General features: G+C 36.9%; 1 protein-coding gene across 1 annotated transcript; it reads left to right on the top strand.

Annotated features, from left to right (window-relative positions):
* The first annotated feature begins 237 nt into the window (after positions 1-237).
* Positions 238-19,374, top strand: prkcha (protein kinase C, eta, a). The gene is made up of 14 exons (XM_081351666.1): positions 238-1,190; positions 7,437-7,500; positions 8,227-8,380; positions 8,877-8,911; positions 9,004-9,086; positions 9,362-9,491; positions 9,608-9,741; positions 11,024-11,164; positions 11,592-11,765; positions 14,376-14,530; positions 15,313-15,451; positions 16,751-16,939; positions 18,349-18,495; positions 18,580-19,374. The coding sequence occupies exons 1-14, from the start codon at positions 840-842 to the stop codon at positions 18,817-18,819; spliced, it is 2,136 nt and encodes a 711-aa protein (XP_081207792.1). The 5' UTR covers positions 238-839; the 3' UTR covers positions 18,820-19,374.
* The last annotated feature ends 991 nt before the right edge of the window (positions 19,375-20,365 follow it).

Below are 20,365 nucleotides of genomic sequence, written 5' to 3'. Positions count from 1 at the left end.
TTTACTATAGCCTACCCCTTGAGATCAAGTTAAGCTTCCATTAAATTTGTATTTATTTAATATACAATTGATTATATATTTATTCATTTGTTTATTTACAATATCTTCAAATGTCATTTGCAAATTATTAATGATTAATTAGGCTATTTAATCCTTTTGACCGTTATTCCTTAACGGAACCACTAGGTGCGCGCGTCCGTTAATCAACTTAAATCTACATGAGAAAAACCTGTCGAAAGGTGGCGGATGTTTCCAGTTTCCACACGCTCACAATAAAAACAGGTGTGTTTTCCTTTTCAACATATTTCCACATGCAGGTACTTCAAAGATGGTGCCCCCGTGGCTTCGTTTAAGATAAATATCTGGAAAGTTTCTCTGCAACACCCTATCGTTCAGTTTGTCTGCTAAAAATAGACCCAGAGAACGTTTATAAGTATGTTAAAGACCGCTCTTATCTCACACGCGTTTAAGTTCAAACTTCAGCAAATATGGACGGATTGTGATAGTGGCGAGTAGAACTTTACAAAGCCTCGCGTAACGGATAAAACAGTTAGAGAGAGGGAGAGAGAGAGAGCTAGAAAGAAACAGTTATTGTTATGATTGAATCCCCAGAGGGAGACGCGTAATCATGCGTAAACTCCTTCACTTCCCTATTCTGCCCACTCGCTTCAGTCCTTCCGCAAAGCAGGTGTTTCAAACAGCGTCTCGTTTCAGATGCAGAGGCTTTTAACTGATGTGCGTTTGCGCAAATTTACACGTTCCCATTTAAGTGATACAATGTCCAACATTCACTAAGTCAGCTAGGCTTAGATTTGCTAGGCTCCAGTTCAGAGGACATCATGAAGTTTAACGGGTATCTAAAGTTGCGCATCGGCGAGGCAGTGGACCTGAAGCCCACGACCACCTCTATGCGACTCGCCGTGATGTTCAACAAGGCGAACCAGACCCTGGACCCGTACATTATCGTAAAAGTGGACGAGTATAAGATCGGACAGACGCATACCAAGCAAAAAACAAACATGCCCACTTATAACGAGGAGTTTTCCGTTAACGTCAACAACGGCAAGCAAATAGAGTTAGCCGTTTTTCATGACGCACCGATCGGATACGATGACTTCGTGGCCAACTGCACCATCCAGTTTGATGATCTGATGAAGACTACGAACAAAGAGGAGACTTTTGAAGGATGGGTGAGGAATGTTTATCGTATGTCTCTCCTTCACCTGAGACATTTCTTTGCTTTAAATTGCTAGAGATTTAATTTTCACGTGCATGGTGTGGATATCTGACACTTTGAATTATAATTATAAAGTTCAGAACTTACACGGTGTTTGCTCTGATGGGACAGAGTGAGCATCTTTGGATCTACCTGGTGGTATTGTGTTTGTAGAAAAGGGCATGTTGATAAGGCAATAATGCAATTAATAATGTTAAAAAATAAACATCTTCATATTTAATTATTTTTTCTGTACTGATCTATACTTAGTTGCACACTAAAGACAAAAAAAAAACAGTGTTGGATCATAAACTGTCAGCATACTAGAATTCAAAATGACTGGGGAGTGTTGTACTTTATTTCAACATCTGTAACTGTTTTTTTTTTTTTGTGCTATGTGTTTCCAATTTTGATAAAATATTCCCATATTTGCCTACTCTGAATGACAGAAGTTTATAAATATAGGCTACTAATAATTTATTATCAGAATATGGGGTACAAACCAGGCCTTTTGGAACGCTATGTGAAAACATGTTCAAATGTAGGCCTATGCATTAATTTATTGTGATAATCAAATTTACTTGTTCAATGTAAATATTATGCCATCCCCATCACCCTTCCAATTTTCATTTAATTTGAAACATTTTTATTCAAAATATATGTTTACACATTTGACAGACCAAAGTACTTTACGTTGCATTCAAGGTATAGGTCGTTGTCAGTTCATGCATTCCCTGGGAATCAAACCCATGACTTTGGCATTACTAGCACCATGCTGCACTGTTTGAGATGCAGGAATGCTATGAAATGGTATACAATTAGGAATTTTAATTCAAAACGGCAATTGAAACACAAAATGGCAACAGAAAAAAATATAGCAATACATAAAACATGTTTTAGTTTTAAAGTAGCTTAGCTTGTTTTGGCAAAGGTAGCCTATAAGTTGTTTTTGTCCAATCTTTGGTTGGACCACATTAGAAAGCGTTACAGCCCTCTCTATCAGTGGCTATGATCTTTTTTTTTTTAAATGTTGAGTTTATTTGATTACAAATGTTTTATGAGATGAAAAGCTTGTGTTATATATTAAATGACATGAGAATCTGCTGATTTAGGTTGGTTCTGGTCATACCATAGTGAATTCACCACTGTAGTTCATTTCTATTTGGTTAAATGGATGGTGTTGCTGCGCTCGCCGGTTTCCCCTAAACCTCACACTGTTCGTTCTCTTGTATTGTGATGTGTATCTTTGTTTTGTCGTGCTCTGTTGTATTGAATGATGTTCTTTTAAGAACACCATGCAATACAACAGAGCACGACAAAACAAAGATACACATTACAATATAATCACAAACATAATCAATCCGTTCTGTTCTGTTGTATTCTGTTGTGTTGTTTCTTTGTTTAGTCTCTTTTGCTTTGTGCGGTTGTTTTTCCTCTGTGAACAGCAGAAGTGCAGAGGTTTTCAGAGAGTGATATCTTCCACCATCAAATGTGGCTTCACACTTACGTCCATGTCCGACAATGCATTGCAGTTCTTGACACAGATGTAGCGATGCTGATGCATGATCAGTGGTTACAGTCAGTACAATTTGGATTCTCATTCTCTCTGTGGGGTTGCAGCTAAGGCCAGCTGAAACTTCTTGCTCTGCGGTTTTAGCATCTTCTCTGGTCCAAATATCACAATTTCCATGTCTACACACCGCCATCAGAGCTAGTTCATGTTAGTGAGCGTGTTAACTCCACACTGCTGCAGGCCACTAGGAAAACAGTAGTTGTAAAACACTTAGTGTCAGCATTTCAGTGACCAGGCCAAACATTCACAAACAACACGGCTTGCCTGCGCTCAGCAGAAGTGGTGAAATTCTTCTTCTAACCTTATTAATCAACCCAAGTACTGTTAGTTCTCTTTTCCCATAATGCATGCACAGGAACATTATTTTTAGAATGACCGATCGTCTTGATTTTACGTGTCCTGACAAATTTGAACATTTTGTTCATCTAGTGGACAATGACATGGACATACACTTTGTTATTAGCATCAGGCTTATTTTAGGTTAAAGTGCTTGTTTAGAATTTATTTTATGTAATTTCAGTTAATATGAGGTCAAAAACCATTATGCATAAAATTGAATTGTTTGTTAAAGAAATGTTTAAAATAGTTTGTCACTGCTTGAAATATCATGTAATCCAGTGGATCTCTCAACCTTTTGCCACCCCCACAATTTTTTCAATCAAATATTTTAGAGCTTGGCATAACTAGAAAAATAAATATAGCCAAATATTAAGAAATATCTTGATTTTTAGTTGTTTTTGCTTATATTTTATGTTTGGTTTGTCTTACTTTAAATCATTTTTAAGTCATCTTAAAGGGTACATAACATGCACAGTTTCACCTAATCTCATGTTAATCTTGAGTACCTATAGAGTAGTAGTGCATCTTTAATATCTCCAAAAAATGTTTAGTTTTATTATATTTATGAAAGAAAAATACAGCTTTCCGATTCTCTCCGGAAAAAGCCGAGGTCCTGGAGGCGGAGCTATAGAGTCAAGCGGTAGTGCTTGATTTCCAGCAAAAGACAGAAATCTGATCCAGTTGTACTTACATGAATGGGGTCTTTTATCACTGGGACCGCTCCACGTTTTAATAGCAAACGATTTGCAAATCCAGCGTCGACCTGGGCCTTGTTAATAAAACATTCGTCACTGAAATTACCAGAACACACAACCGCACTTGGTACACTCCGTTGCTGCCCCGGAAAAACAAACTGCATCCACTGTTCCTGTAACACTGGGTTCATTGGAAAGCTGAACACGGTAAGCTTTCCCTCACATCCAAAAACACACTTTTTTGGAGACATTCTTGAACAAATCCTATGCAGCGCTGCCGATGATTTCCTTTTGAAGTGCGTTGATGTGCGCTGTCTCGCTCTACTCTGGTCGACGTGTGCACGGGCGAGCTTTTCCGAGAGAAATGCTCATATAAGGAGTTCCACTCTCATCTACGTCATTAGATCCAAGATCGAAAAAAAACAGCCGAAACTTGTACCAACCCGGAAGTAAGATTTTCGGCACAGAAATTCTCCGTTATTCGTCCAAAATATATTTTTTTAAACTTTGCCCATGTTTAGCATGAGAATCCATCTCTTTAACACTGTAAACAACTCTGAATACATGAAACACCATTGTACCCCCCCTTTAAAGGCCCAGATATAATCAGGTCACGGCATTTTTCATTCTTCGTTTAGGGGTAAAACGACGTTCGAAATACGTGAGCAGAGATATACTGTTATCGAACATCTGACGGCGCCCACATTGCTGAGAGCGATGTTTAGATGAATATGTAAATATGTGCTGCGCACTTTCCTCTCTCAATTACAACATAAACACACAACAAAATTGATAAAACCGCAAACATTTTAATAAAGCATAAGAAAAGCATCTGATCATAGCATCTTGGATATGTTTGCACAAGCTCTATGGCACTCCAGTAGTCAGGTTTATTTAAATCACTTTATGCAATAGATAGCTTAAAATCAAGCAGCTTTACTGTATTAAACATGAAAAACAGTGTAGTGTCTCATTTCATCAGAAGTAGTACAACTTCATTTTCTAAAGCAGCTCTACAATGTGTTCATGTCTGACATCTGACTTCTACCAACTGAACAGGCCAAATGAACCAGAAAAGATTTCCACGTGAAAGAAGGCGGAGTCTCCGTGCACACCTAGGCTACCTATTACATAATCGCCACAGACCATTGGTGGTAAAGTTCGCTTTGGCCAGCTGTTTCGAAATCCAAACAAACTTTGTTTTGGCCTTCGTTCTGAGAATTCACTTGAAGTATATGGGGGCCTTGAGGCCCCTGAAGTGTATCCAGGCCCCCTGGTTGAGAACCACTGATGTAATCTATGCAATATGCAACTAAAATACAAATTTCAATCAAGATTCAAAATAGTTTTTTTTGTTTAAATGTTTAAAATAAGTCAGGAAATGTTAGAATAAGCGTTTCAAAATGGAACAATTGCGTGAAAAAATGGGAGGGGGGGTGTTGGTGTTGGTGTTGCAGTTTACACTAATGAAAGTGTACGCTACCATTCAAAAGTTTGCCATCAGTATGATTTTATTAAACGAAATTAACACTTTTATTCAGCAAGGATTCATTCATTTGATCAGAAGTGTCAGTAAAGACTTTCACATTGTTAGAAAAGATTTCTATTTAAAAGAAACGCTTTCTATTCATGAAAGAATCCTGAAAGTTTTCTCAAAAATATTAAGCTGTTTTCAACATTGATCATAATAAGAAATGTTTCTGAAGCACCAAATCAGGCTGTTTTTACAGTATATCTGATCAAATAAATGCAGCCTTAGTGAGCATAAGAGACTCTTACTGACCCCAAACTTTCGAACTTTAGTGTGTTTGAACTTCATCCTCAGATACACGGCCTCTGCAGCTGCAGATCACAAAACCACTAATTAATGGGCTATGTTTTTTTTTTTTTTTTTTGCCGCCAAGGTAAAGTCTCCTATTCCTGTTTGTATTTGTGTAAAGCCTCAGGCTTTTGGGACAAATGGTATGTAGTGAAACCTGCAGTTCAAAACACTACACACAAGTAAGTGTATGAATGTGTGTGTGTGTGTGTGTGTGTGTGTTAGCTTATATGGGAACTGCCTTTAGGAATCCAGCAGTTTCTGTTATGCAATTTAATCAGTCAGTGAAACCAGCATAAAAAAAAATTGTATAAAATGGAAGTTGTGTAGTGAGAGTCTCACCTTCCACACAGTCCGTGTGAATGTGTCTGCTTTCAGTTCTGACCAAATGAAAGGAAGTATGTGTGTGGTGGGGAAAAGATTATTCAATTAAACTCAAATGAAAGTTGCTAAAGCAAAAATAGTTTTTTTTTAAAGTGCAGCTAAATAAATGTGAAAGAGAGTGTTTAGCAGAGCTTTTTATGGCTACCTGTATGTATGTATCACAATATTCTTTAAAATATGTTTTTATTTCTGCTGTTTTGCTAAATAACAGCAGATTTATATTTAGACCACCATCACCCCTTCAACCACACAGTCTTCCTAAGCAAGAGCGAACCTGATGTCCGCAAATAGAAACACACAAAATGAGTGATGAGTAAAGAGCTTTTCTGATTGGCTAAAAATTCCGAATGGCTCAATAGTTGGCTACAAATTCACAATGTTTTCATCATTTAATCAGTTAAATTTTTTTATAAAATAAAAATAAGATTGTTCTGTGAGATTTTCAGAGAATTTACTTTATAAAATATTTCATTTTTCCTACTTATTTTATCTGCAAATGTACATTAAAATTGTTTATGCTGACAGGTGCAAAAAAAACAAAAAATAAAAAGTTTTACATAGATTAACATATAGATCTTATATACTTAAGGATGTTGTTTTATATACATAAATATACATACTTGTATACATAAAGATTTTGTCTGCAACATTTATTTTACCAATGACTCAAAAACACACAAGCTCATTGGGTTTAGTTTTGTATCACACGCAGGTCTACACTTGCCCACAAAATTGGTTTTCTACAGACTAGTGTTTACCACAGGCCCATGAACGCCCCCCTTACCTCTTGCTGTCTCTTTCCATTTCTGGGGTTGTCTTTCCGTTTATCTCTTTTCTCTTTTTTGCTCTACAGTAAAATGAAGTCCAGCTGTAATATTTCACTTCTGCCTGACATTTACACTTTCGGTGGGGTAAAAAAAAAGTGTAACACTGTGTATCAGTGTGAGTTCTTGGGATTCCTCAATCCTGGAAAAAGTGGAAATGTCAGGGGTGGGGAAAGGCCTGGGAAAATGGTGTGAAATATTACAATCTTAAAAGGTCAAAGTAATTGGAATTTTATAGTCATTGAATATTTTTTAATAAATAGTTATTTTAATAAATATATAAGATATATATTATAAATATATAATACAATTACTCTTACAGTCACATAACTTTAAAACTCTACAAATAACTTTAAAACTCTAAATGTATTGGTCAGAAAACCTTTTTAAAGAATCTAAATGATAAGTTTAACATTTTTGTCTCTGCATGCCTTCACTTGTGTTATTTCTAATTTTGATTTTGACCATTATTAATTTTTTTATATATATTTAATGTAAATAGTTCATGTAAGAATAACTTATTTATTATTCAACATCTAAAGTTGTATTTAATGTAATTACATCAGTTTCTGTTTTTGTGTTTCAGGTTGATCTTGAACCTGAGGGCAAGGTCTACATCCTGGTTACTCTCACAGGCTCATTTATAGAAGGTAAGTTTATCCTCTCTCATTTGCATAGCGCTTCCTTTCTGTCTCTGTCTCTCTTTCTTTAAATTACTTTATGCAGAAATGGAACGTTTACTGAGTGTCATTTAAAAACATTGATTCGACAGTCAGTCTGGCTTTGTTTGGACGGTAAGATAGAGGCGTGCCGAGAACACACAGGGTTGGTTTCATAGCTTCTGATGGAGTAAAATGAAAATATAAAAATCTTCTTGATGAAATGCACTGTCTAGGCCATGATAATGGGAGCACACACACGTGAAGTGCCTACTTCCTTCCTACTAAAGGGAGGAATCCTACTTTCCTCCCCTTGCTGTTGAGGTATCGGTTCACTAACTGTTAAACTGCTACCAGACTTGTCAACACATGTTAGTGGTGCTCTAAGACACACAAAGCCAACTTCAGTCAAAGTTATTTTTGAATCAACATCTGTCAGAGCATCTTATGCATGAAGTATACGCTATGTGTGTTTCGCACACTGTGCAAGAGGGTGTAAAGCTGGCTTCCTTTTAAAGGCCTGTGGTTAGGCCTGCAGAGAAGAGACTAGACCTAATAATACAAGTGAACTGGGGGCCGTAGTCTGTCGTTCTTCCCCCTCACATATTCAAAGATATATTGCACGGCATTACTGGAAATGGCCACGTGTTCTAAAAAGAGCATGCATCATGTTTCATGAAGTAATAAAAAGTTTTTTTTCTGTATCTCTGTGTTTAGATGACAGTGGAGGTAATGCACGTACCTATAAGGAGTTTAATCGAAAACGGCAGCAGGCAGTTCGAAGGAAAATTCACCAAGTTAACGGGCACAAGTTCATGTCGACCTTCCTAAAGCAACCAACATTCTGCTTTCACTGCAAAGAATTTATATGGTAGTGCACCTAACACTTCATGCACATCTTTTTTTTTTTTTTACACATCCTTTTTTTTTAAATTAACACTTTTTGTGTGAGTTTTAAAATTGTAAGTTTTAATGTTAATAGCAGCATTATTTAAATGAGAAATTGTGCATTTTTGATGGAGTTTCTGCGCTGACTAATCTGTGGACTTCTGCAGGAGAACCCCTGAGAATGCTACACTTTTACTTTTCATAATCAAATTAGCTAAAATATTTAATAAACAAACACACTGGGTGACAGAGACATCCTGCAGATGTATATTCCTACAAATGAGTTATTTGTATGGCTTTTCTATACAAACAAAGTTTATTATTATAATAAAAAATGTAGTTAATTAAAACTCATGAATTTAAATGGGGTTTGTTATGTTAAAAAAAGTGTTTTACAGGGAAGTTTGTGTACAAATGCTTAATGTGAGTGACTGCACAAACTTTTTATAAACGTTATGTGTGTTTTCTTCGTGTTCCAGGGGTGTTTTTGGAAAACAGGGCTACCAATGTCAAGGTTAGTAGACACTCTTTCTATATTAATTAATATTATCTGTGTTTAAATTGATTGTAATGCATGTTATAATCAGCTGTGTGTTTGTGTGTTAGTGTGCACCTGTGTGGTACACAAGCGATGCCATCAGTTTGTGGTTACGGTTTGTCCACGCATGAAGAAACCTGCCAAGGAACAGGTAACACGCAACCCTAACCCTAAAATACTTATGTAGTCCTTTTTTTGTGTGTGTGTATTTTCTCAAGATGGATTGATCTGGTTTTGCTTTTTATCAGTGGACATTTTTTTTAAAATTTGCCCGTAGAATTACAGAGAAATGCATAATGTTGAAAAAAATAAAAATAAAATACTGCTGGCTGTGTCCTGATAAACAGATGCCATTTCTCCACTTGCTAGTCAGGAGAATAATTGCTGAAATGTATTATGTTATGCATTTGTTCCTTTTCATTACAGCCTACAAATCAGGGTTTCAGTATAAACATTCCCCATAAGTTCAACATCCACAATTATAAGGTTCCTACCTTCTGTGACCACTGTGGCTCTTTGCTGTGGGGCCTCGTACGGCAAGGATTGCACTGCAAAAGTACTCATTTCTTTTTTGTTTTGTCACCACCCCTTGTTCCTCAGAAATCCATCCATCAGTCTTATTCATACTGTTTTGTGATGTTCATCTAGTGTGTTGTGTTTTTACGTCTGCAGTTTGTAAAATGAACGTCCATATCCGTTGTAAGGGAAATGTTGCGCCAAATTGTGGAGTCAACAATGTAGAACTGGCCAATAAACTGGCAGAAATGGGCCTTCAGCCAGGAGGAATGACCAAACGCAACTCCATGGTACGTTAAATACACACATGTGTGCACAATGTTTTAGGAAGTGAAATATGTGATCTGTGTGAATCTCTCTATTTAAGTTTATTGTGCTTTATTGACATCACACATACTGTAACTGTGCATTTTACATGGCTACTTGCAGTGAAAATAGTGCTAAAACTTTAAGGAAGTAAACAAAGAAATTAAGGGAAGTAGCATAAGACCATCAACAGAATAATAGTTAAAGATAAAATGCCTAGCACTGAACAAGTAATAATCTATGGAAGCTTGTTTCCGCCACAAAAAAAAAAGATAATTGCGACTTTTTATCTCACAATTGCGAGTTTACATCTCGCAATTCTGACTTTATTTCTCAGAATTGCGAGATATAAAGTCCGAATTGCGTGAAATAAAGTCGCAATTGCGTGTTTGAAAGTCAGAATTGCGAGATATAGTCACAATTGCGTGAAATAAAGTCGCAATTGCGTGTTTTAAAGTCAGAATTGCGACATATAAAGTCACAATTGCGTGTTATAAAGTCAGAATTCTGAGATATAAAGTCAGAAATGCGTGATATAAAGTCGCAATTGCGTCTTATAAAGTCAGAATTCTGACTTTTTTTCTCGCAATTGCGACTTTATATCACGCAATTCTGACTTTATATCTCAGAATTCTGACTTTATATCACGCAATTTGGAGATATAAAGTCAGAATTGCATGATATAAAGTCGCAATTGTGTGTTATAAAGTCAGAATTGTGAGATATAAACTATTCTGTAAAAGAAAAAAGAAAAAAAGTCCGTCTTTTTTTCCCCCCCCTTAGAATTGGACTTTATATCTCACAATTCCGAGAAAAGATGTCAGAATTGCGAGATATAAACTCACATTTATGTGTTATAAAGTCAGAATTGCATGATATAAAGTCAGAATTCTGAGATATAAAGTCAGAATTGCGTGATATAAAGTCGGAATTGCGAGAAAAAAAGTCAGAATTCTGACTTTATAAGACGCAATTGCGACTTTATATCTCGCAATTCTGACTTTATATCTCAGAATTCTGACTTTATATCTTAGAATTCTGACTTTATATCTCAGAATTCTGACTTTATTTCATGCAATTCTGACTTTATATCTCGCAATTCTGAGAAATAAAGTCAGAATTGCGAGATGTAAACTCGCAATTGTGAGATAAAAAGTCGCAATTATCTTTTAAAATGTTTTATTCAGTGGCGGAAACAAGCTTCCATATAATCTAATGAAGACTATAAGAAAAAAAAATCAATTGTTCTCTCTTTTTTTTTCTCAGGGTCTCGCAGGTATGGACACTCAGTTCCGGACGTTGAGTGTGAGAGGAGATCGAGGGGAATCTAAAAAAGAGCAGAGTTGGAAACTGGGAATCTCGAACTTCACGCTTCTGCAAGTGTTGGGAAAAGGCAGCTTTGGCAAGGTCTGTGCTCATGTAGCACAGCGTTTACAGACTATTTGTTACACAAAGTATTCACACGATTCCAGTGTGATTATGTGTTCTTGTTACAAATGATTCCAATGTGAATTTTTTTTTTGTCCTTATCCAAAATAAATGACATGCTAAAGTCACTGATCTGCTAAAAAACGATAATATAATAATATATCCCAGTATTAATCAAAAAATAAATTATTTTTAATTTCTTAGCTTTTCCAGTTTACAGAAAAAAATGATATGCTCTGAAAAAACAGTGCTAATTACTTCTAAACAGTGTAATATGCCTCAGTGGGCTGTGCTGTTTCATTTTAAAATATTTGGTTTTTGTGCCAAATGAATATGCCCTTACAAATTAAAGGAAAGATAACCCACATGCTTTTAAGTTATGCTGTTTATGCGGTGTGTTAAATAGGTGATGCTGGTCCGGTTGAACGATTCAGATCAAGTGTTTGCAGTGAAGGTCTTGAAGAAAGACATCATACTGCAGGATGATGATGTGGAGTGCACTATGACAGAAAAACGAGTGTTATCCCTCGCTTCCACTCATCCTTACCTCACTCAGCTCTTCTGCTGCTTCCAGACACCGGTGAGAGAAAACACACACACACACACACACACACACACACACACACACACACACACACACACACACACACACACACACACACACACACACACACACACACACACACACGTATATGTATACATACTGTATTATCTTCTCTGAATAAGAGCATGTAGTTTTTCACATCAGCGGTAGGTGGCAGTAGAGGATTAAACACAGGTCAATTGTCTTCAATTTGTCTTGATCTGGGTTACATTCTACATTGCATTTTCTTTGTATGTATAGTTTCCCTTTTTGAATGGTGTGAGAGGACAGATTTCCACTATAATCTGCTTGCATGTTTTGCTTGAAGCCTGTAGAATAATTCAGAGGTCACTGAATCCCCTAACAATTTTTTTAAAGCTTTTACAATCATACAGACCCTCTTGAAATATTATACACACTGTATCATTTGGTTACATTGTTGCATTTACTTACTCTACCCTAAGTGTACACAAGGTTTTAATAAATGTGCACACACACACTCAAACACAAACACACACACACACACACACACACACACACACACACACACACACACACACACACACACACACACACACACACACACACACACACACACACACACACTGATTGCAAAAGGATTTAAGGACAGACTTCATGTTCATTCCAGCAGAACAGATCTGACACGATGACCTCTCAGGATTTATTACTGCAGAGTCCACGTGAACATGGATGTACAGGATGATCCTCAAGGTCTTGCTGATGTGTGTACAGGGTAATTGTAATGAGTAAAGGAATTTATGAACCGTTTTTTCTCTGTTCGTTCACAGCCCTGACACATACAATCAATCTTATAACCCTCCACACGTGAGCGACATACAAAGCATTCTCATGACCCTCTGGGGTTAGGTTAAATGAGATAGCAATGCAATGTGGCTTTAAAAATCGATGATCTCTGAGGGCCCCCTAGGACTGTTTCACAGTGTTTGTGTGCGTCAGTGTTTGTCAAGGTGTTGGTTGGTCATTAGTGGATGCGCCATGTCGTTTTGCTAATCCAAATCTGGTCCACTTTGCATATTCACCTAGAAAGGAAGTACATCTGACTGATGAAAAGCAGCCAACCACAGTCAGTTAAAGGGTTAGTTCACCCAAAAATGAAAATTCTGTCATTAATTACTCACTCTCATGTCGTTCTAAACCCATAAGACTTTCGTTCATCTTCGGAACACAAATGAAGATCTTTTTAATGAAATCTGAGAGCTTTCTGCCCCTCCATTAACAGTCTACGCAACTACCACTTTCAAGTCCCAGAAAGGTAGTAAAGACATCATTAAAGTAATCCATGTGACTCCAGTGGTTTAACCTTAATTTTATGAAGCGACGCAAGTGCTTTGTTTGCGCCATAAATTTACCACTTTATTTACAAGATATTAATCTCCGACGCGCATTCACACTACGTCTGCTCTCACATCAACACGACAACACGCATGCATCGTGAATGCACATTGGAGATTAATATCTTGTAAATAAAGTGGTAGATTGTGGGGTTTTTGTGCAAACAAAGCACAACAAAAGTCTTATGGGTTTGGAAGACACGAGGGTGAGTTATTACTGACAGAATTTTCATTTTTGGGTGAATTAACCCCTTTAAGGTTTTATGTGTGATTTAGGGGAGGATACATTTGAAATGGATCATACAGCATTAACAGATTGGTATGGAAAAGCACTGGTCTCTGAACAACTGTACAGACACACGGCAATTAGCAATTAGTTCAAAAGGTGTAAATACCCATCTACCTTTTAATATTGCACTTGACATAGAAATCTTAACACTTTTATTGAATAAAAAAATGTCAAATATAAAATTCAGCTAAATTGTCTAAATAATGCATCGTGTAATATATAATTATAATATGACTTAAAAACATTTTTATTTAAAATCCCTTTTCTTTAAAAAGAGTTTAGCATGTTACATGGAATAATTAAAAATGTGAGATGTATTCTGCAAAAATTAAATAACAATCCAGAAAAATCTTGTCCCAGTATTTTGGGAAAAAAATGGCCCTTTTCATAATTTAAAATTTTCTTCTGTAACAAACGAAATGAGCATTTTCCTTAATATTTTGGATTATGTATCATCATCATCATCCTGTGCATGCTAAAGTCATATCTAAATATGGTCAGTTTCTCAGTAAAACTTCTCACATCTTGCCCTACTGATTATTTCACAAACTGAAAATGATTGTGTTTGTGCAAGTGCTTTCCAGTTTTGTGTGCAACATGCATCATATGGTCAGTAAACTGACTGTGGGTGGTCCCTGGGTGTGCGGTCTGGGTTTGAGATATAGGCCGTGCTGAACTCAAGCATGCTGTCAATTCAAACTTATGATGCTTTTCATTTTAGATCACCTTCCAACCCTCATAATCCCCAAATCCTGTGTTTCCTGCAGTCTTCTTTGCTGAACAACAGTATTTATGTTTCTGCTTCATCTTGCTCTCCCATGAATCGTCTGGTTGCTTTAAAAACTGAACTAAGAAGCTGGATTTCCTGATGTTGTAGGTGGTAATCTAGTGTTTATAGTTGTTTTATAGCTGAATCTTAATCTTAACTTCTTAATCCTTTCACAGGACCGTCTGTTTTTTGTAATGGAGTTTGTGAATGGAGGAGATCTGATGTTTCATATTCAGAAATCCAGAAAGTTTGAGGAGAACAGAGCCCGATTCTACACAGCGGAGATCACGTCTGCTCTCATTTTCCTTCACAGCAAGGGGATTCTATACAGGTTAGACACACACAAATGCACTCAGAGCAGAAATTAAAAGGATATTTCATCCAAATTGACAATTCTGACATCATTTATTCACCGTCATGACGTTCCAAACACTTTCTTCAGTGGAACACAAAAGGTAAAGTTTAGTGGAAGGTTCAAGCAGCCCTTTTCCCAACTACCTCTGTCCCTGATCACATTCATTCTTCTTTTGTGTTCTATGGAAGAAAGAAAGACGAATGAGTTTGGAACTGCATGAGGGTAAGCAAATGATGACTGAAATGTTCTTTCTCGGTTGAACTATCCTGTTCTGTGAATTCTCTGAAATTCCACTTCCCTTTTAAATTCCACTTCTGTGTCCTCTGAGGTTCATTTCCAGTATGAGACATTTTTTTACCTCAGTGCTTCCACTATTACAAACCTTTATCCACATGGACCTTTAAAGATGTAGTGCTTTACTGCTTTGACTGGGAAACGGCACCAGAACTGAAGTAGAGAGCAAAATATGAGTTGGCTTACAAAGCAAATGGACGTTTGTGCAGTTACTATGGACTGAATATGAATTTATGATAAAGTATAAACATTATTTTGAATGTATGTGTATGTGAGAGGTAAATAACTATTTTGACATGAAATGCCATTTGAAATTTATCTTTTAGAAGGAAGTGATTTACCAAGTGATTTTCATTCAGTGGTTTACCAAGTAAACAAAAATATTAACATATAACATTTCTCTCTCTCTGCCATAATGGTTTGAATCTGGGCATATTGTTAAATGTGTTTGTGTATTATTTCAGGGATCTGAAGTTGGATAATGTTCTGCTGGATAAGGATGGTCATTGTAAGCTGGCTGATTTTGGCATGTGTAAGGAGGGAATGTTTGAGGGTGTTGTCACGGGTACCTTCTGTGGAACTCCAGATTACATTGCTCCAGAGGTGATTCAAACACTCCATGACATTCTATCTAGCAATCCACGGCTGTCTAAAATACACACAAAATTATGCATCACAGAATTCTAGCATAATCAGAAGTGTGTGGGAATGACTTTAAGATGCCAAGTCAGAGATTCTGCTCAGAGCTGTTCACATTCATTTCTATGGCAACACACAACACAAATATGGATCCTTTTTTGGCTTTGATGTTATTAAAGGTTTAGTTCATCCAAAAATGAAACTCACCGTCATGTTGTTCCAACCCCGTAAGACTTTCGTTCATCTTCGGAACACAAATTAAGATATTTTTGATGAAATCTGAGAGCTGACTCACTCCTTCATAGGCTGCAAGGTAATTTTATCTGCCAGCCCAGAAAAGTTAGTAAAGATATCGTTAAAATAGTCCAAGTGACTACAGTGGCTCAACTTTAAGTTGATCAAGCGACGAGAATACTTTTTGTGCGCAAAAAAAAACAAAAATAACGACTTAATTCAACTATTAATTTTCTTCTGTGTGGGCCTCTGAGTGAGTTCACGAGAGCGAGAAGTGAGATGAACACGCTCACGATCATTTGATGGGAAAGTGTGAAGGGTAAGCCATTCATTTTTCTGCCTTGGTAAAGGCACTTTTACATTTTCTCGTTGGTTTCTTACATTTCGGACATCCTGGAAATGCACACTTTAGAACCATTTTAAACACTTCGTCTTCTCAGTTCTCGCGCATGCATCGTGGTGCTCTCGTGAACTGCTTCAAGGTTTGACGTGCTGTACGTTCAGAGATGCTCTTCTGCAGACCTCGATTGTAACTGGTGGTTATTTGAGTTACTGTTGCCTTTTTATCAGCTCAAACCAGTCTGGCCATTCTCCTCTGATTTCTGGCATCAACAAGCATCACAGAACTGCCGCTCAATGGATATTTTCTCTTTTCAGACCATTCTCTGTAAATGTTAGATATGGTTGTGTGTGAAAATCCCCATAGATCAGCAGTTTCTGAAATACTCAGACTAGTCCGTCTGGCACCAACAATCATGGCATGTTCAAAGTCACTTAAAACACCTTCCCTATTCAGATGTTCATCTTGACCATGTCTACTTGACTAAATGCATTGAGTTGAATAATATAATATAGTATAATATATAATTCAGAGGTATTGTAGATATAAACTGTATGCTTCTAATTGGTGTCTATCTTTTTGGTGAAAAGATGTACATAAATGTGTGATCAAGGTGTGTGCGTGTGTCTGAGAAAGAGATGGTAGGATGTCGTAAATGTATTAAATGTGATTTTCATATGGTCCTATAGATCCTTCAGGAGATGCTGTACGGTCCGTCGGTTGATTGGTGGGCTCTTGGTGTACTTCTGTATGAGATGCTATCTGGCCATGCCCCCTTTGAGGCAGAGAATGAGGATGACCTTTTTGAGTCCATCCTGACCGAAGAGATCATCTACGCGTCCTGGCTCGGCACAAATGCCGTGGGCATACTGAAAGGGGTGAGCTGCTCAGTGTTTGCTTAAGAGTCCTGGAGTCATACAGACATGAATTGCCTTGAACGGAGCAGTGTCTGCTTAAATTTCCTGATTGGTGGGAGGCATATGGTGTGAATTAAACTGTCAGTTCATGCAACAATGAACATCAGTAAACAGTAAATACCTCCCATCTGATCTCTCTCTGTTCCTCATGCTTTTTCCCTCTCTTACATAACTATATTTAGCCTCGATCCACAATCCACTGCTCTCACATGACTAGCTAAAAATAAAGACTCTTCACATCAAATATACACAGGCACACAACCCCCCTTCTCTCACTCTATAGTGTTTGCTCTCACTGTGAAGCATAGTACCGGTAGTATTGCTGGGGATGATTTTTTGAATTATTGAAGGACCAATAAATTCCCAGTTGAATCAGGAAATTCTACAGCAGAATGTCACGATATTTGACTGGAATGAACAATACATTCAACATGACATTGACTTACAAGAGTCAAAGAATAGATCAATAGAGTGGCTAAAAAGCGTTCTATTTTTGGAATGGCAAACCTCAGTCCTGTTGTGCTGTGCTGTTATCTGATGTAGACGGCCCAGAAAAACACATTAACCATTGTAAGAAACAATGGACAAAATATCATATAGGTTATATATTTTTTTTTATTCACATTATATATTTTACTTTATTTTAATCAGTATCGACCATGCATGCTAATTTTCCCATATATTTTTACATTGAGATTTCCTTTGCTGTCATCTAACGCTCACCAAAAGTTAATCTTAAAAACCCTTATAACTTAGTAATGCTTTTAGATGTAATCTTTAGTAAATCAAAATGAACCATTTTTTTAATGCGCATAATGCCTAAATTCACATTTAGTATTCTCTTAATTTAGACAAAATAGTATGGAAATTTTATATCGGCTATATTATTATTATTTTTTTCTATGGTGTTTTTGCTCTGTAAAACTGGATGATCCCTCTGAACAACATTGTTTAGAGTCGATGATGAATGGTACCCAGCTGCACTTCCTAATGGGTGTCAGATTTACCTGAAGTGTGTGTGTGTGTTTTAGACGACCATAGAAGTAGGTCCGGAGTTGATTTGATTTGATTTGGTTAAATTGGATAGCACACATTGATACTCTCGACACAATCTCCCACAAGTGATTGTGTGTTGTTATATACACGTTCTTGTAGGAGCTGAATCTGATACTTTAGGTTTAATCTTACTTTGGAGATTTGATAGGATTCACAACATTCAATAGCTTTGGACACTTTCTTTTTTTTTTCACTAGTGATTTTGTTTTTTGAAACCTAAACTGAAATCTACAGTATCTGGTGTGTAAATGTATTCACATTTAAAGTATATGCATGTTTTAGAGACCATTTTTTTTTGGTTTTATTTTGCTCAGTTTCTGACAAAGAATCCATCCCGCCGTCTGGGTTGTGTGGCTGCAGAGGGTGGAGAGACTGCTGTAACCAGTCACCCATTTTTTACTGGCATTGACTGGGACAAACTGAACCGGCGAGAGCTTGACCCTCCATTCAAACCCAGAATTGTGAGTGAAAAATGAATAATTATAATATACTGTGAAAGTAAATGCAGATTTATAATTTTATATTTTTAAATCTAAAATCCTTAGAAAACTGCAGAAGATGTGAATAATTTTGATCCAGACTTCACCCAAGAGGATCCTACTCTTACGCCCATTGATGATGACATCATCCCATCCATCAATCAGGATGAGTTCCGTGACTTCTCCTTTACCTCTCCTGAACTCTTGAATGTGGTTTCGAGTCAAAGCAGAGCCGAAGAAACGTGTGATGTCATAAAGAAGGAACGGAATGCAGGAGAATTCTCTGATGTGATAGAACCAAATTAATTTTGACATTGGAAACTTGCAAGAGCATTCTAAAAGAACATTTGGATTCCAGTTTATTGAAACTTGGCCTATGCTTTAGCACAACAGTTTAATTGTCTTTGTGTCAGACGCATAGTGAGTGATACGCAAAGATCTCCATGAGATGCTCTTTAACCAGAAGTATGATGGGCATAAGTTTACACCAATCCGAACATGAACTGTATCTAATAGTGCTCATATCTAAATGTTTAGGAAATTTGTTTTGACCCCCTCTGCACTTACTGTCTCTAACACCATCTGCCATGCAGAACAGAAGCATCACTAATTCTGTCAGAATTGTTCTGTTGTCAAGAAACCAGACTCAAAATCAGACTCATGAGAATGTATTTCAAATGGAAACTCTAGTTTTGTAAAATATTTTCATACATTTCATTGTTCATCTATGCCGTTTGTTGTTTTGTCTATTAGTTTGTTTTTTTGCTATTATGGTTAAGGTCAGAATTTTACCCATGATTCACTCCAGCATCTGTAGATGTATTTTATTGTTGATAAAGGTTACAGTATTGAGTTCTCTTAGACCTTTTGTCTGTGACTCCCTCAGAAGACATCTCCTTTCTGTTGTTCTGAGGGGTTAAAGGTGAACACACTCAGGTGAAACGTTTTACCATTTTCAATTTTTTATATTGAGGCCAGTGGCACTTCCTCATCATTCTTTAATGTTGTTTATTTGGATCTTCTCAGTCCGAGCAGAGCAAAATATCTATTGGCGTTTGCTTTCGTGTCTCAGCATATTTGCCACTGATTTCCCATTATTACTTTTTGTGCAGTAGTTTCAGTTGTGAAAACAATCTGTAAGAAAGCGCGAAAACTTTGTAATCACCATCAAATACATTCAGATATAGTATTCTTTCTAAAAAAAAACTAAAAAAACACATAAACATAATTTTTTTTCACACACTTTCATGGCAGTTTGTAACTAATTGAATTCTACTTGCGCCCCACTGATGGTTAGATGTAGAGGTGGACCTTCAAGCTTGCTATTTTTCTTCTTCGAACGTTTCCATATGAATCGCATAGTATGAATTTGTACAAAATCGCCACCTCGACAGTAAAGTCCCCGACAGTAAATTGATGCCTCATTCTATTTGTGACGTAATCTACACGCTTGCGCTACCTCTGACACGAAGGACAAATGGATTTTCAATGGTTGCTTTGACAGCAGTGTAGGCACAATATCAGACTGGGAGACCAGCTAAGACCAAGAAACAAGCTTAGGCTGGTTTAAGCAGGTTTTTTTCATGAGGGCAAGGGAGGGTGATGCCACAGCTTGCATTAAATCAAACAAGAAAGATTATTAAGGTTGGTTGCTTGCAAGATATGCAATCTATGAGGAAAACATTAACCTAATGAGAAATGTAATGAGTATATTGAGTATTCCCTGAACATTTTCTATTTTCCACTACCTCAGTAAAAACCACCGTGATTTTGATTTTGCCATATCATGCTTACGCCGTTTTGCTAGCGGTGGTGAATGGAGCCAAATAAAGATTAACAACAGATCTCTGAT

Source organism: Scardinius erythrophthalmus (assembly GCF_964197995.2).
Source record: "Scardinius erythrophthalmus genome assembly, chromosome: 21".
Lineage (NCBI taxonomy): Eukaryota > Metazoa > Chordata > Actinopteri > Cypriniformes > Leuciscidae > Scardinius > Scardinius erythrophthalmus.
The sequence above is the reverse complement of the archived record's forward strand: the minus strand, read 5'-3'. Positions and strand labels throughout refer to the sequence as shown.

What these genes read in the sequence shown, in the direction of transcription:
- prkcha (XM_081351666.1), top strand. Translation starts at nt 840, where the DNA reads ATGAAGTTTAACGGGTATCTAAAGTTGCGCATCGGCGAGGCAGTGGAC. An exon ending in TGACCAAACGCAACTCCATG is followed by an intron (nt 9,742 to 11,023) that starts GTACGTTAAATA and finishes TTTTTTTCTCAG; the next exon opens with GGTCTCGCAGGTATGGACAC. An exon ending in CAGATTACATTGCTCCAGAG is followed by an intron (nt 15,452 to 16,750) that starts GTGATTCAAACA and finishes ATGGTCCTATAG; the next exon opens with ATCCTTCAGGAGATGCTGTA.